This window comes from Haplochromis burtoni, unplaced genomic scaffold (genome assembly GCF_018398535.1).
Source record: "Haplochromis burtoni strain Fernald_Lab_line unplaced genomic scaffold, NCSU_Asbu1 Contig_646, whole genome shotgun sequence".
Classification (NCBI taxonomy): Eukaryota; Metazoa; Chordata; class Actinopteri; order Cichliformes; family Cichlidae; genus Haplochromis; species Haplochromis burtoni.
The window spans coordinates 4,174-20,795 of NW_024583007.1; the positions used below are offsets into that span (position 1 = coordinate 4,174).

General features: G+C 41.1%; 2 protein-coding genes across 2 annotated transcripts in view; both read right to left on the minus strand.

Moving 5' to 3' along the window:
- Positions 1-283: 283 nt before the first annotated feature.
- Positions 284-5,376, minus strand: LOC102292051 (lymphotoxin-alpha). Its single transcript, XM_005949347.3, has 4 exons — positions 4,910-5,376; positions 1,671-1,695; positions 1,522-1,581; positions 284-1,279 (listed from the first exon to the last, which is right to left on the minus strand). Exons 1-4 carry the CDS (start codon positions 5,120-5,122, stop codon positions 870-872), a joined length of 708 nt encoding a protein of 235 aa, XP_005949409.1. The 5' UTR covers positions 5,123-5,376; the 3' UTR covers positions 284-869.
- A 2,409-nt stretch (positions 5,377-7,785) lies between these two features.
- The window catches only part of si:ch211-158d24.2 (multiple epidermal growth factor-like domains protein 9), a 50,498-nt gene continuing 41,661 nt past the window's right edge, over positions 7,786-16,622 (minus strand). The window contains exons 5-6 of the mRNA XM_005949348.3: positions 10,049-10,318; positions 7,786-9,852 (exon numbers count right to left, since the gene is read on the minus strand). Of these exons, the coding sequence (XP_005949410.1) occupies positions 9,341-9,852; positions 10,049-10,318 (782 nt within the window). The 3' untranslated portion in view covers positions 7,786-9,340. The remainder of the gene's footprint in view (positions 9,853-10,048; positions 10,319-16,622) is intronic.

Genomic DNA, 16,622 nt, shown 5'->3' on the forward strand with positions numbered 1-16,622 from the left:
CAGTGTCTCTATTTCAACAAAGTTCACACTTTGTCATGTCTTTGGCTCTTTTGCTTTTATAGACCTTGAGACTGTTCGACTTTGAGAAATTTAAACCGAACTTGAGAAGATATTTCAAGACACTTTAAAAGGGACCATCACCAACAATTATCACAATGGCAAAATATATAAAAATGGTAAATGGCCTGTATATGTATAGCGCTTTACTAGTCCCTAAGGACCTCAAAGCGCTTTACACAACCAGTCATCCACCCATTCACACACACATTCAAACCATTGGTAAGAAAAGCTACATTGTAACCAGAGCCACCCTGGGGCGCACTGACAGAGGCGAGGCTGCCGGACACTGGCGCCACCGGGCCCTCTGACCACCACCAGTAGGCAACGGGTGTCTTGCCCAAGGACACAACGACCGAGACTGTCCAAGCCAGGGCTCGAACCGGCAACCTTCCGATTACAAGGCGAACTCCCAACTCTTGAGCCATAATCGCCCATATATTTTAATTCCACACATATAAAATAAGAAGAAGGCTATAATTGATGAGTTTTGCAGTTATACGAGTCATGTGCTGTCAAGGACATATATATTTTATACCAGGAAACCACAGTTTAGGAGGCAGTATGTAAAGTGAGCTGTCGTTAATGAGTAAAAAACAATGCAGCTTATAACTTGCATAGGGTGAAATTAACCCACTGTCATAGCTTGTTCAATAGCTTCTCACTGCTGTTAATCAATCGGTAGCTGCATATGTTTCATGAGCAAAAAGAGTAAAGGGGAAACCATAAAATACACTGATTTTCCTGGAGAAGAGGCTAAAAACCATCCTCAAGATCGGATTCGAACAATCTTGATATATGTGATATAGATATTAGTGAGGAAAAAGCACAGCGCCAAAGAACACTTCGTATTCTGCCTTGGTAATATAATCTGGATGTGATGACATCACACGTAGTTTGTCTTTTGCTTTCAGGAAAAAGAAGCCAGCTGTATAGAGGGATTTACTCCAGACATCTTCGCTGCAGCTCATTGTGTGGATCGATGAGAGGAGAGTCATATCATTTCTGTATTCTTCTGAACTATGCAACACCTTGTTCATCAGTTTTTTATGGACAGGACACACTAAACCACTATAAGTGATCTGCAGGTAGACACTGTACAAGCCATCTCTGGGCACCACAAGATCCCCATTGGAGTAGCTGAAGCCGCCGTGACAGTAAGCATTTCCGATGTCATGTGCCCATTGAAGGTACTGCCCATTCGTGTTATTCCCTACAGGAGCTAAAGAAGAAGAAAAAAAACAAACTAAGGTTACTCATGTTTCTACTTGTCTATAATTTATAGCTAGCTTCAAACTTAAGTAAAAGTGAATGACTTCTTGCAGAGTCATGTGCAAATAATTTAGGCACAGAACCTTTTTTTTTATGATAAGCTCCATACAAAGTGTGGTTAATGAAAAAAAAACTTAAATAAGCATAAGATAAAGACACACACACACACACACATATCATTTTTAACTTTACCTGTTAGCATGGCAGCTGGATTAACCAAGTTTTGATGTCTTGAAGTTTCTAGTTTGTTGACTACAACACAGATTGAAAAAAGAGATTGTTTGAAATGTGGTGATGGCGTTTCTGTTTTAACTTCATGCTAACACAGTATTAACATTTACCTGACAGGTCGGGTGGCGTGGTTGGCTGTAAGGAAACAGACAAAGTCTTAGCATACTTTATTAGAATGACCAAAAATATGATGTAACTCGATGCCAATGAATCTACCCTACACTATTTTCACCAAAGTGTGATAGCAGAACACTGTTTATGTATATTAGAAACAATAACCACAGGAACACTCAAACTATAGGTGCCTGGTAAATGAGCTATGTTAGAACATTTAGGGAATATTCAATCAATTTCAACAGTTTCGCTTCCTGGTTAAATAATGGTTTGGGACTAAAAGATAGAGAGACACTCTCCAAATCTGAGGGTTTTTTTTAAAATATACATTATACAACTGTTTTACTGCAGGAAGCAGGTTTCAAAAACAGCATTGACATGAATGTCTTTAAATGTTTTTGGACGCTTCACTGACTCTGTGGTTCAGAGTTACTGAAATATTATGACCTCATTTGTTTGAAGACCACACAGTTTTGTGCCAAAAAGCGATCATCTGACAAAAAGTGATTTCCGATGTTTCTGTGTTCTATTTCAGCAATTATTTTTCTAAATAATAAATAATATCTTTACTTACCAAGCACTTTATTGGTAAAAAGACAGCAGTGAAAACAATCCAGGAAGGCTTTATGTAAAAAATGACCAAGTATCATTATCAGCATCTTTATGATGCTGCATTATTGTACCTGTAAACAATCTAGTCCTTTTCAGTCACATAAAATATTCTTTTAGAACTGTGATGTTATATTTGTTTCAAGTTCTGTTCGCCTCTTGGCCAGATCTCTCTTGAAATTACTTTTTTGTTCATTTTAAATAAATAAAAGATATGTAAAATCCTCTTTGCCAAAAAAAACTGATTGTGGCTTCCACTTTGTGATAAGAATGTTCTTTCTGGCTGAAAAGGACTTGATATAATTCACGAGAAATGCGTTTGACATGTTTTTGACAGAGTATATATGTCTGTGAAGGTTCTCAGTCATCCAAGTCATCGTAGTCTAAGGAGCTTGGAAAGAAAAACGTCTGGACTTCTTTGAGTTGCTTGAAGAAGTTTCACCTCTCATCCGATAAGCTTCTTCAGTTCTGAATCAGAACTGAATTCTGAATCAGAAGAACTGAAGAAGCTTCTCGGATGAGAGGTGAAACGTCTTCAAGCAACTCAAAGAAGTCCAGACGTTTTTCTTTCCAAGCTCCTTAGACAGAGTATATACCAACAGGTCACTTATAACAGTTTAAATACCCGCAATCAGTTTTTTTTATAGCAAATACCGGAAATCACTTTGTGGCATAACACCGGTCACTGTGGTCATAAAATGAACTCGCCGGCCATAATTTCCTGAATCACAGATCCCTTATTTTGGAGTTCATCCCTCTAAGGCTACTTCACACTGCAGATCTTAATGCTCAATTCCGATTTTTTGATCAAATCTGATTTTTTTTGTCTGCTTGTTCACACTACAAATAAAATGTGACAGCAAACGCGCTCTAGTGTGAACCCTCAAAGCGCCATGCATGCGCAAAAGAAGTCGTCACACACAACGCGCTCTGTTTAGACCCAAACAGTAGTGTTTGACTGATGGCCTTGATATAAAGATTTGTTTCTGACTTTACGTTTCCCAATTTTGCTTTAAGTTATAAAGTTATTTTGTTATTTTCATATGGCCTAATAATTATCCTTGTTGCCGTTTTAGAGAGGAGCGGTGCTTCAAAGGATAGTTGCAGATTTCTGTCAGAATCTGCAGATTATACAGTACAAATAAAATGTTCACGTTTCTCCAACGTTGTCTTCCCAACAGTTTCACTGGATGGCCAGGAAGCGTTCACGATGTTTTCTCGGGCGCTTCTCCGACGCTGATAATTGGTGTCTGTCTTGTGTCAGTGACGTAAAAAGCGGGTTTAATGCGACATAACCATTCAAACAGCAGTCGCTTTCTAAAACATCAGATATGTATCGGATTCAGTACCACATACGAAAGTGACCCAGGTCGGATTTGAAAATATCGGATTTGTGCTGTTCACACTGTCATACCATGATCGGATATGGGTCGCATAGAGTCAAAAAAGTCGGATTTGATGCGCTTTCGCCTGCAGTGTGAACGTAGCCTAAAAAGCGGTTAGTGCAGTGTCCTGTGGCACCTTTTCCTAGGCAACGAAACTAACACAGATGATAGGTTGGGTTCTTCCTCGGTGTCTTTTACAGAGGCCGTTTTTAAGGTTTCAGCATTTTTAAGCAAGTACGTTTCTGCAGTTTTGCCAACTCCTCAGTAAGGAAAATCGCTATTGGCTGTCCTAGAAGTCGCTAAATGACGCCATCGCCTAATTTGCATAATTGGTAATGCTAACCAAATTGTAACCTATGTTGTTGGAGAGAGAAATAACATCGTGGAAGAGACAAAGTGAGTAAAAACGCATTTAGAGTTTATTTAGAACTACAAATTAAATTTCTTTTAGCAATTATTGTTTGTTTGTTTTTTTTTTTAAATGTCACAATTCCAACCCCACTCCTTTACCCGGGCTTGGACCGGTGAAAGTGACCCGAAATAGGCACTCTGGTGGAGTTGCTTTGTGTGTGTGTTTACAAGTAGTTTTAAACCTTGTGATCCACAAAACAGCATAAGAGTAAAAGAGTAAAAGAAGAACTGACTGCGTTACAGCACCCGCTGCTTGTTGAGAGTAAAAGCGATACGCGCTTTCACGTCTTTTTTTTTTTAGCGAACTTCCCAAAAGTCGCTAAGGGGTCTGAAAGCTCGCTAAATATAGCGATAAAGTCGCTAAGTTGGCAACACTGCGTTTCTGTAACTAAGCACTCCAAACTACAGCTGCGCGGTAACAACATTTGGGCACGTGCGCTCTGTTTTGCTGGCCGTGTGCGTGTGTGTCGAGCTACCGCGCGTGCTTGGCTTCAGTGTTCCCACGACTCACAAGTGCGAATAATTTCGTGGAAAGTACGCCGCCAACGCGCTTTGGCTAATGCTGTAGCCAAGTTTATCAAAACATTGCATGAGGGAATAAACTTTGACCCGGCTGGCTTGGAAACTTAAAGAGTAGAACATATCTTGAACGCATCAGCCGAGGATTTAAAGGCGTATGAGTTAGCTGCGTTTATAATAGATTACATTGTTTAATATGCGCTAAACTATTCTCCTCTCTTTTTGATTTTTTTTAAAGCAGTGTTAAAATAATATTTCAGCAGCAGCAGCTCTAAACGGAAAATCTTAAGAGTGTGTCGGGTATATGTTACCTGGCTGCCCGGCGGTGCATGCCTTTGACTTCCGAGTAAAATCGTGATTAGTAAAGGCAGAACTCCTGCAAGCACCAGAACCAGCACCAAGGCTAAAACCTTAGCCATTCGTCTGTTTCGTGTCTCGTTCGGCGACAGTAACTGAAGAGAGGTGTTCGGGCTTTGAAGTACTGCCTCCTCCCCTACTTCAAAACCCCATTTGTCTTCCTCCATGCCTCTGCTTTGCTATTCCCGGATTAGCCGCTGGCTCCCATACTCCATCTCCATTTATTAGCGTGGTGTCGCCCACGTTGTTGCAAGTCTCGCTTTAAATGAGTTTCAACGGGTATCGAGTATCAAGCACGAACTTCCTCTTTTTTGGGGCTGGCTTTTCTCTAACACCGTGAAATACGTTGGCTAGTTTGGTTTTTAGTGGAACCAAAGCACGAATGCTAGGAGAGGGATTGATTATAATATAAAACCACGACCATAAAAACTCACCTCCTGTTGAACACGCTGTGAATGACAGTCCCATTAATGACCATTGGCTAGACTTTGTTTTTCAGCTGCTTGTGAGGACACTGACAGTGTTTTCGAATGAACGTCAGCACTCTGCTAGCTGTAATCTGCCCCTTTGTCCAGATGTAATTTGCAGACTAGCTGTAATCACGCCCGTGTAGTCTAGACATAATAAATAAATAATTAGTGGTATGCTGTAGTAGGTTTACACATTTTCCAAAGAACTAGAGGATGGTGTAGCTTGTGAGCGGATCTATAAAACAACATCTAGTATAAAACACATGGTTATGAATGCATTGAATCAGTTTCTGCAAAAAAAGAAAAGAAAAAAACCTTTACAGTAAAACAAGCTGAACGATAACTACAGATAAATGGACTGATTCTTATATAGCACTTTTCTACTCTCCCGGAGTACTCAAAGCGCTGTATACAACATGCCACATTCTCCCAATCTCACAAGCACTGACACTAAACTGAGTGCTTTTCTAACAACATCCACACTCCGATGGATGCATCAGAGAGCAACTTGGGGTTAGTATCTTGCCCAAGGATACTTGGCATGCAGACTGGAGGAGCCAGGGATCGAACCACCAACCTTGCGATCAGTAGGTGACCTACTGATCGGAAGTAGGTGACCTACTGATCGGAAGTACCTACTACTAATACCTTCTGAGCTACAGGCACCCCAGATGACAATAACTTTAACAATAACCAAGTTACACAAACTGCACTGGGCAGTCTTAAAAGAGACTGCAAAGTCCTGGTAACATTTGAACTGGAAACCTCCATCCACCCATTAATTTTTTCCCACTTATGCAGGGCTGGTTCATGGGGGCAGCTGCCTCAGCAGAGAAGCCTAGACCCTCTTCTCCTTAGCCATCTCCTCCAGCTTGTGCAGGGGAACACCAAGGCATGTCCAGGCCAGCTGAGAGATATAATCTTTCCAGCATGTCCTGAGTCTGCCTTAGGACCTGCTCCTATTGGGACATGCCAGTAACACCTTGCCCAGGAGGCATCCTTGTCAGATGCCCGAAACACCTCAACTCTCTCCTTTTGATGTGGAGGAGTTAAGGCTCTACCCTGAGCCCTTTATGAATGGCTGAGCTCTGTACCCTATCTATAAGGGAGACACCAGCCACTCCTGGGAGAAAGATAATTTCTTGTATTTTGCTTGTATCTGCGATCTCGTTCTTTCGGTCACTACCGAAAGCTTGTGACCATAGTTGACTTGTGACCACGGCCTAAGACTTGGTGCTGATTCCCATTCCCGCAACATCATCTGTGAAAAGCGGAGATGAGATTCTAAGAGCACCCAAGTGACACACAGTCTATTACACTGCACCTATCGTTCTCATTTATTTGCAGTTTGTAGTCATACTGGCATTTAATCTGTCCTCCATTATTCATGTGCCCTATGTCATGTGACATTATTCAATGTCACATGACATTACGACAAATTTCTCATAATGTTATCTAAAATAAATGCTGCTGCAGCATTAGTTGCTTACATAGACAAACAATTCAGAGTGCTATGAAAACAGAAGCTGATAATATATCAATCAATGAAGTGTTGTAGATTACTGATCTGAGTAAGTTGGCAATGTTAAGCAATTTTAAGTAGCCTGCAGTTGAAAAAGACTTTGAAAAAGAATTTAAGAGAGTATGTCAACTGGTTAGCAGCAGTCAGCCTGCAGTAATTAGGGCATTAGTTACCTAGAAACAATGTGTGAGTAAATCAAGTTCCTCTTCACTCATCTTTGTAATTGTGACTTCCTTTGATTGTTTCGGTGAACAGTAAATGTTTTGCATTCTTCGAAAGGAATGATTCCTTGCAATCACCTTCAACTTAACAAACAGGATTTTGCATCATCAGAGCCAATATGAAATCTCAGCTGTCCAGTAGAACTTGGAATATTTTCTTGGAATTTCCCACGTACTTTGGTTTATGCAATGTAGCAGTTTAAATAACTGAAATTAACTGAACAGAAACTGTAGTGTAAGTAATGAAAATGCAAACTGGGCACTGTGTAACAAAGCTGAAATTTAAGCGCTTTGCATACACAGACTTTTTTTTAATCAAGGGAAAGGAATAATGTTACATTTTTCAGAATGTCACTGGATACCTTTTGATAACAATTCCCTTTTATCATATATAAACTTTTGTGTGTTGCGTACAGGATGTAAACTGAATGTTTTAATTTTTTTAATTTGCACAGTGGAAAATAAAAGGCTTAAAAAACCCTGCTTGCAGTGTAAATTTTAAACAGCTAACATGTGAGTATATTTCTGTACTTTTTAAATGAATTGAGACAAGTCTTTTTTATGTCTCAGGAGGGAATTGTTAAAATGTGATAAAGAGATGTGCAACAGACATAAACAACAGTTAAACCCGTTTTTATTTGAGAGTTGGGCTCTGACTGTGAGGTATTATTTACACTGCTCTTTTTTTAAATTCTTTGTTATGAGTTGTGGGTGCATTTGAGTTCTGTAGCTGCGTGTATGGCAAAGTCAACTGAGAATAAGAAATCAAAATACAAAAAGCCGCAGGTCGACCGCCACATCACGCTCTGGGAAGTGAAAGGTTGGGAGCTTGTTGAGTGACAGTGTCCACACGGTATTCTACCTGTACAATAATAGTGCTACTATTCACATTCATCTGTACAATAATAATATTTACAGAGATCACATTAGGGAAAGAGCCAGTACCTGAGGAGTTGGTTTCATAATTAGCTTTACTCATTCACCATGGTAAAAAGAAGCACACCCACCCAATGGTAGCTATATTCACACAGAAAACGTGGGGTCCTGTCTGGGATCAGGTGGAAATTGCATCAATATTACAGCAACTCACTGCTTGAGATGATGCAATTTGATTGTAGGTGAGAACAGGATGTGTGTGGGTTTTTTTTTTTAAACATCTGCAGGTTGGTTTCACTACACAACAGTATCAACAAGACAATACTGTTTATGTTTTTAAACTCTCTATCATCTGAGTCACAGTACTCACCCTATCTAAGAATGAGAAGCACTTATTGAAATGGTTTGTTCAACTTTTGCTGAGGAAGGCAGCAAAGAGCAGATTAGATTATAAGATTATGGCCTTTTACACAATCCGAGTATGTGTCACTGTCTCACCATACTGCCAGAAGAAAGCAGTCTGTAAATACCAGTTGCAGTTTCTTTAAACAAAACACTCCTCTTAGATGTTTTAGGTGAGCTGGCACACTTTAACAAAAGTGAGAAAGCTATGAACAAAAGATGAGGTCACTAAGACGCGTGTGCTAACAGACTTTGTTTCCTTCTACAACTCTCTCTCCCTCTCTCTCCAAAACACACCAACTATACATGAAAACATATCATCCAGTTCAAAGTACCATTTGACAGCACATAAGATAAAACACCATGAATAAACACAGCATACATGTGCAGCATTTCTCCCAACCAATAAATAAGAACAGAATACAAATTCATTAAATAACAATCATCGTCTCAGATTGAAATCACCATACCAAGTGATTCAGTTATAACTTAAACAGTCACAAATTCATTTAAAAAATATCTGAAATGTTAAGCTCCTGGAAGTCCTTTGACTGGTTCCAGAACCATTGTTTCAGCCAACAGGTGCATACTTTCACCAGCCTCTCATTGGCCCTCATTAATCTCCCCAGCAGTGCCCTCTGCAGGCAAGACTTAAACTGGTTTCTTTGGACCCCGTTTCACTGATCACCCATTCCACCCGAAATCGCACGAAAAAGTGGAAACTCTGCGTCTCTTTACTTTGAACTCTCTATCAGGTTGCCAGGTGCTGTAAATGCTGCAGATGAGCAGTATAATGACAAACTGTCAAACATGAAGGAGCTTTGGATTTGGTGTTTTCCAGCAGCTTTATGTCATCTGTAAATCTAGGTGACTGCTTTGGAAATGGATGGAGAGCTAAGCTTTGTAGCAGTTTCCCTGCGTGGTGAGTGCCAACTGGCCATTGGGCGCTACTTCATTAGCCTCATCCTCCAGCAGGCCTGACACGTCAGCGTTGGGGATGCTGTCGTGGTAGCTGCTGAAGCTGATGTTGTCCTCTTTCAGTTCAATGGTCCAGAAGGGGGCGTTGAGCTTGCGGTTCTGGTACTCCCTGTAGGTGTACACGCCTCCGACAAAGCCCAGCAGTAGCAGCACCACCAGGATGATGACAGCCAGAACGATGACGTTGAACTGAGTCCAGGTGACCTCTGTCAGGGCAGCTGTGGTGTTGTCAGTGGGGCTGCTTAGACTGGTCAGCAGAGCCTGGGTGGTGGAGGTGGTGCTTAGTGTGGTACTGGTGTTGCTGCTTGATGTGAAGGCTGGGATCCCTCTTGCTCTGGGAGACATCAAAGTAGTGCTGGTGGTTATTGTGGTGGAGGAGGATGTGGGGTGCTTTGCTGTAGCTTCTGGTGTGGGAATAATTCGGGGAGCTGAGGAGAAAAAGCATTTCAAGTATTTAATCATTTCAGATTTTATTTTTAAACATGTGAGACTACAGCAGACCTTTTCTTCCAAATTTTAACCCATTATTTTTATTCCTTGACTTAAGTAGCTTTGCATGGTTTGTAGTTCTATATAATGCTCGTTTGTAATCATCTTCAACCTAGCAGTGTGTTTTGGACTTACTCGGATGGGTGCAGTTAAGTTTGCGGTTGTCCCCTATGAAGCCGGGAGCACAAAGCTGGCACTGCGTCCCAGTAGTGCCGTTGATGCAGCGGAGGCAGTGGCCAGTGTCAGGGTGACAGAGCTGGGGCGGGCCCAGAGGGTCTGCATTTCCATTGCAGTCACATGGAACACAAATCCTAGCTGATTTGTAGAAACCAGCACTGCACTCAACACAGTGTGGTTTGCTGTACTGGGGAAGGCACTGGTCACATACTGGAGAGCCACTTTGATCTGTACAGGACCAGAGGAAGTTGCACATCAGCTGCTGATCACTGCTATTTATGACTTTCAAGTACACAAGCATGATCTGAGCTTTGTTTGAGATTTAAGTTTACTCATGTTAAATATGAGCATTTGCTAGATTACACTTACTGCAGGGACAAAAAGAATGTTAAACACATAAAAAAAACAACCCCACATCAAAACACATTCTTTAGTCTCAACTTTGATCGCTATATCATTAACATACATCCATCTTATTTCTTCTGCTTTACCAGGAGTTTATCCCAGCTGCTACAGGGTGAGAAGCAGTTTGCACCCTGCCATCAGTCTGTCACATATATTACAAGCAGAGGTTCTAAAATCTAGCTGTAATGATGACTAGCAATATTATGTTGTGTTTTCTGAAGAACCCTCTGAACATGTATGATCTTGTGTTATATTATACATCCTGAAACGAAACAGCTATTGTCAGGCCACTAGGTGGCTCAAGCTGACAGTATATGGATGTGAGAGAACCATGTTGTGTCATATCTCCAGAGGAGGGTGTGATTTTCCCTGTTTGTCCTGTGCAACTCAGTGAAAACACAGAGTGCTTATGCCTCAGCCAGGCCCACTATGAAGTACTCTGAAAAGGTTTTACATTTTTTTAGTGTTTTTTTTGTTTTTTAATTCTGGGTTAAAAAAAACAACAGTGATTTGTTTAAAGCTCAGTAATAGCTTGTATTCAACCAGAATTTACATGAACACTGTTCATCTGCAACAAGTGCATGTCAAATGTCAGCTTTCTCCTAGCCTTGAGCCACTGGTCACATGACATCTTCTGGCACGTCAAACAGAGACTGCAGTACTGAAGTGCACTCCCTTCAACAGCGTTGTGTCACCAAGACACCACCGTCATTGGCCTCATTCAGGATGGTGATGAGTCTGCATACCGGCAGGAAGTTGAGCGGCTGGTACTCTGGTGCAGTCAGCACAACCTGGAGCTGAACACTCTTAAGACTGTAGAGATGACAGTGGACTTCAGGAGACATCCCTCAACTCTGCTCCCCCTCACCATATCAGACAGCCCTGTGTCGACAGTGAAGATCTTCAAGTTCCTGGGTACCACCATCTCCCAGGACATGAAGTGGGAGACCAACATCAACTCCATCCTCAAAAAGACCCAGCAGAGGATGTACTTCCTGAGACAACTGGGGAAGTACAGTCTTCCATAGGAGCTGCTAATCCAGTTCTACACTGCAGTCACAGTCTGGTATGGTGCAGCCACTAAACAGGACAGGAGCAGACTGCAGCGGACTGTACGGGCAGCAGAAAGGATCATCGGCGCCCCCCTGCCCTCCATCCAGGACCTGTACCTCTCAAGAACCAGAAAATGGTCAGGGAAAATCATCACAGACCCCTCACACCCTGGACACATACTTTTTGACCTGCTGCCCTCTGGCAGACGGCACAGAAGCCTGCAGACCAGGACCATCTGACATAGGAGCAGTTTCTTTCCCCTTGCCATCTCCCTTCTAAACGGTTGACCTGTCGCACTGCTCCCACTGCCAGACTGCATCTGCACTTTATGTACATTCTGTAGTATTCATTCCACCTCATTTAATTTCTGTCATCCTGTATACTATGTATATAAGTTTAGATTGGTTATTTATAGTTGGTTTACACAGCTTTGTGTATGTATGTGTATGCATGTGTAATGTGTATATATAGACACGTATGTGTGTGTGTGTGTGTGTGTGTGTGTGTGTGTGTGTGTGTGTGTGATTTACATTGCTGTGCTTGAGAGTCACCATCTACCGGAACCAAATTCCTTGATTGTGTCTGCACATATACATGGCCAATAAACACGATTCTGATTCTGAAGTAAACATGGTGGCAGCCTTGATGATTAATCAAACCAAATGATCAACGCCTTATTTGAACAAGTAAATCAAGTCTGAATTGGATAAAATTCTTATCTGCCAAATGATTAGAATTCTTATTTTGTAATAAGTATTCAGTTTTAGATTTTAATTACAAGTAATGTTATTTTAAGCTAAGTATGTGTTACACTGCCCAAAGGGCTCCAGTGTTTGGCAAACCAGCCTTTGCTTTTAAAGGGTTAATCTGTCTGCAGTAGGAGGATTTTTGCCATATGACTTAGAGGTGGGAATCATCCCCATGACACAAAATTATCACAATAATTCATTCAAAATGTGGTATTGTGATTTTGAACATTTAGTGACATGCTTAGTATTGCAATTTATTACCTTTTGTCAACTACAAATTGTCAAAGTCAAACCTTTCCAGTATCTTTTTTAATTAATAAAAGTTATCTCATGTCAGTTATCTTTTTGGCTGCAAAATGACATCAAGCATATAATATGGGCAGAAATCTGTGAAATTTTCAAACCATAAATTCAATTTCAAATTAGACTAATTCAAATTCAGTTTTCAAAAGCATTTATTCAAGTTACAATTCAGATTCAATCTGAGCAATTCAAATTCAAATTGAACTTATTCAAATTCAGTTTCTGATGGCACAGATTTCTGCCCATAATACAACGCTGCCAGTAAAAACCGCCATAATTGCCATAAGACAAAAATCAGTCAAGTCTGCAATCAGTCTGAAATTGAACTTGAATCCCTTTGAGTTGTGCTTATTGAGAGACTCATACAGACTGATGGCAACATGTTGGCAATCTGTTTGCATTTATAAATTAAACAGCAAGTATTTGCAAACTTTCAACAATCTGTCAGAGAGTTATTTCAGTCAGTCCAAGAGAATATGAGAACAACATAGGTAACTATCACTGAAGAATTCATAGTAAGACCAGTGGCCATCCTGAGGCATCTTAATTGGCGCCATTAAAAACTAAGGAGCAGCGTTGCTCCTTCTCAGCCACTGCTCGTCCAACTCTGGAACAACTCTGGTCTAAGTTACAATTAAACTAATTTAAGTGACCGAATTGTATCACAATACATTATGCTGCTAACAAAGCTTTGTCTCTATGAGAGCATATGCACAAGCTAATGTGTGCTAATGTAAAGCTAGCCAAGAACGGAGACTGATGCTCAAGCCCAGTGCACGCTGACCCCAGCCCTGAACTTCAACAGGCAACAGGGATGTGCAGTCTTCCAGAATAGTAGTGTTTCTATTTCTATTTCTACATGTTTCTACAGTAGAACATTGAGGTGATTACCTTGGAGTCTTTTTTGGCTCATTTTCAACTTCTCTTTGTGTATCTGATGTAACTGACCAAGCCTGCAAAATTACTTTTACACACATGCGTGTGCAACAGACAAAACACAACATCAAGATGGTGGGGATTGGAGGATTGTATTATTTACCTGGTAGAGGGGAGTTTTTAACACATCATATAGCAAACATTTACTTCAATCTAAAGGTGTTAGACAGGTCAGTAGTGAATATTCCACCAATATAGATAAAAAGTTTTTGCAACATGAACAATATGGCAAACGGTCCCATTGTTTTCCCCTTTTCAACACAAGCTGACAAGCCTGCAGTTCCATTTTACTGGTTCCCAGATTGCTCTTCTCATCAAAACACTGTTGCTGTCCAAAGAATAACAGGTTCCAACTTTCTTATAACAAAGACTGGTTTCTGGCACAGAACCACAGAATGTGTGCTCCAAAACTAGGAGCCACTGATTTTCTTCTGACAGAACTTAGTTCTGCACTGCTCAAAGTTCTGCTCTGAAACTTGTTGAAAAGTGTGTGTGTCAACATGTTGGTGGTGGAAAATAAGTAAAGAAAAGAACCATCAGTTTGGTTCTTAAATGTTCTTTTTATTTCTTTGACGCAATCTGATTCTGCAGTGGGATAAATCTCACTGATACCTGAGCTACTAAACCTTACTGTTCGAGCTTTGATTTGATGTGTAAAACTGAACAGCAAAAACTGGGTCATTGAGCAGGGGGTGAAGGCACACAATTTGGCTATGAGAAGTTGAGAACTCGTATAAATAATGTGTGTGACACTGCAGCATAGTAGACCATTCCCTCTCCAGTCGTCAGCACAGGAGAGCTGTTGGCATTGAATGATTTAAGCACAGATAGCTGCCTTCCAGTGGCCTAGATGTTGGTCTCCATCTACTGTAGTTACACGGCTGTGTTGATTTCCAGCAAAACTAAGGAAGGCACATCTGATAAGGTTGATTTAACCTCTGCTGGGGGTTTAAAGGCAGTCGCCTGCTGGGTTATACAACCAAAAGGAAACAGGAGCTGCTTTGCAAGCGAAAAGTGCAAAGCACTCCTCTTTCCAACAGCACACACATACACACATTTGAGTGGTACTGTTAGGCAGGCAGGTCCCACATACACAATTATATAACACAAGACGATTTAAACAAATGAGTCAAAATATCTGATGAAGCTTAGAATAAACTGAAATACCCTGACTGTTCTATACCACTGGGTAAAGACACAATCATACATGGATGATTTAATATGTGTGACCCACATTCTGAACTGGTGCAATGCTCCATTTCACCTCTCCGAGTGTCAGTACAGAGGATATTCATTTACTGCAACAGGCCACATCAGCACATTTAGGAAGCATCTGCCCCTCACAGTGGAGCCATGATACTGCATTGTGGCATCTTCTCACTTGTCACTGTTGCCGGGGCAACCTATACAGGGAGGCTGATCTCTTTCCAGTTCTAGTCTTGAGTCTGTGAGATCCTCGACAGCTGTGCACCACTAACATGAGAGCACCTCACCCTGTGAACCATCCCAAGCATATTTCAAGCTGTCTAAATAGAGGACATGATGATGCCCATCCCCCTGCTCCAGTCTGCTGCTGCCTGGGTGGCGCTGAAATGGCCCAGCTGTGAACATGCCGTCCCAGCTCCGCTCTGCCTGGTTCATGTCCCGTCCCCTCCCTCCCACATTTTGTAACCTCTGCTATGGCCCCTGGCAGTGGCAACCCTGATCCGCCAGTCTAAGTGCATCTATACATGGCTGTTGCCATGCAGGCCACCAGGGCATATAAAGATGTAGCAAAGCTGTGTGCCCCAAAAGGGGGAAGGGCAAGGTGATAGAAGACAATAAGCAGTAGAAAGCGAGGCCAGTGATGCAATGCTGAACGCAAACCTCCAAAGGCAGTTTGCAGAAAGGGTTATGGTGCAGTTCAACAAGGATGAGCTGTGATGTCTGAAGCACACAAACTCACACCATGAGAGACTCATCACTTGCACAGCACATGTAGCAAGGTTCCTGGTCATATTTTATTTAACGCCTGGAATGAAGTTCAGGCAATTTGAAGGTAACTGCCAAATTCCCTTGTTTGGTTGACAGCACAGTATCTTATTTGAAATTAAATAACTGCATTTCAAAACTGCAGTATTCTGCAGGTTCATCACATGCAAACTGGTCTGCCTTGCATTTGCTTTAGTTTCAGCTGATTCTTAACTTAAGTATATCTAAGGAAGTATATCTATGCATGTTCTTTCATAGGATGGAGCCTATCCCAGCTGTCTTAGGGCGAGAGGCAGGCTTCACCCTGTACAGGTCGCCAGTTGCAGGGCTAACACATAGACACCAACAACACTTTGCCCTCACATTCGCACCTATGGGCAATTTAGAGTTTCCAGTTAACCTATTCCCACTAACTGCATGTCTTTGGACTGTGGAAGGAAGCCAGAGTACCCGGAGAGAACCCACGCAATTAAACCTATTTACAACAATTTGAAAAGGTGTGTTTTTTAAACTTCAAAACAATAGCAATTGAAAGGCTTTCTTTACTGACATATTGATGCCAAGCTCATCTTTGGTCCATGATTTTTTCTGTATTACATATATATGTTATTTATGTTATGTGTTTCTCACTCACCAAATGTTAAATTTTGATTTTTTTACTCAAGAAAATTGAAGGTGATTGCACATTGATATGGGACATGTGATACACCATTTTATCATTTCAAACATTGTTGTTGACCAGATGCTGATCTTCATGTTTTTCTTTTTTTTAAACTACTTCCTTGCGATGAAATTAAAGGAAGAATTGAGGTAGTCTGAGAATGTTATAGAGACTGTAGTTCAACTCAGATGTCAGCTCCACAGAGACCTCCAGGAGGTTGTGGAAGTAGGGCAGCAGCAGCCTGAGGTGAAAGAAGTGGGAACTAGAGTGCTGATCTTTGTCTGGAAACGTCGAAAAGACTGTGGTTTACAGTTGAAAAGTTATCAGAAAAGCGCAAAGGAAATAATTGATACTCAATTTCCAAAAAAGTTGTTTTTGCAAGTCAGTTAAATCCCACATATAAATAAAAATAATACAAAAAGAACATATCTAATGTTGTGACTTGCAACCATGT

Excerpts from the sequence above, each read along its gene's own strand:
- LOC102292051 (XM_005949347.3), bottom strand. The coding sequence starts at position 5,122 with ATGGAGGAAGACAAATGGGGTTTTGAAGTAGGGGAGGAGGCAGTACTT. Across the intron at positions 1,696-4,909 it reads ATGCACCGCCGGGCAGCCAG|CCAACCACGCCACCCGACCT; the intron begins GTAACATATACC and ends GTTTCCTTACAG. Across the intron at positions 1,280-1,521 it reads TCCAGCTGCCATGCTAACAG|CTCCTGTAGGGAATAACACG; the intron begins GTAAAGTTAAAA and ends CTTCTTCTTTAG.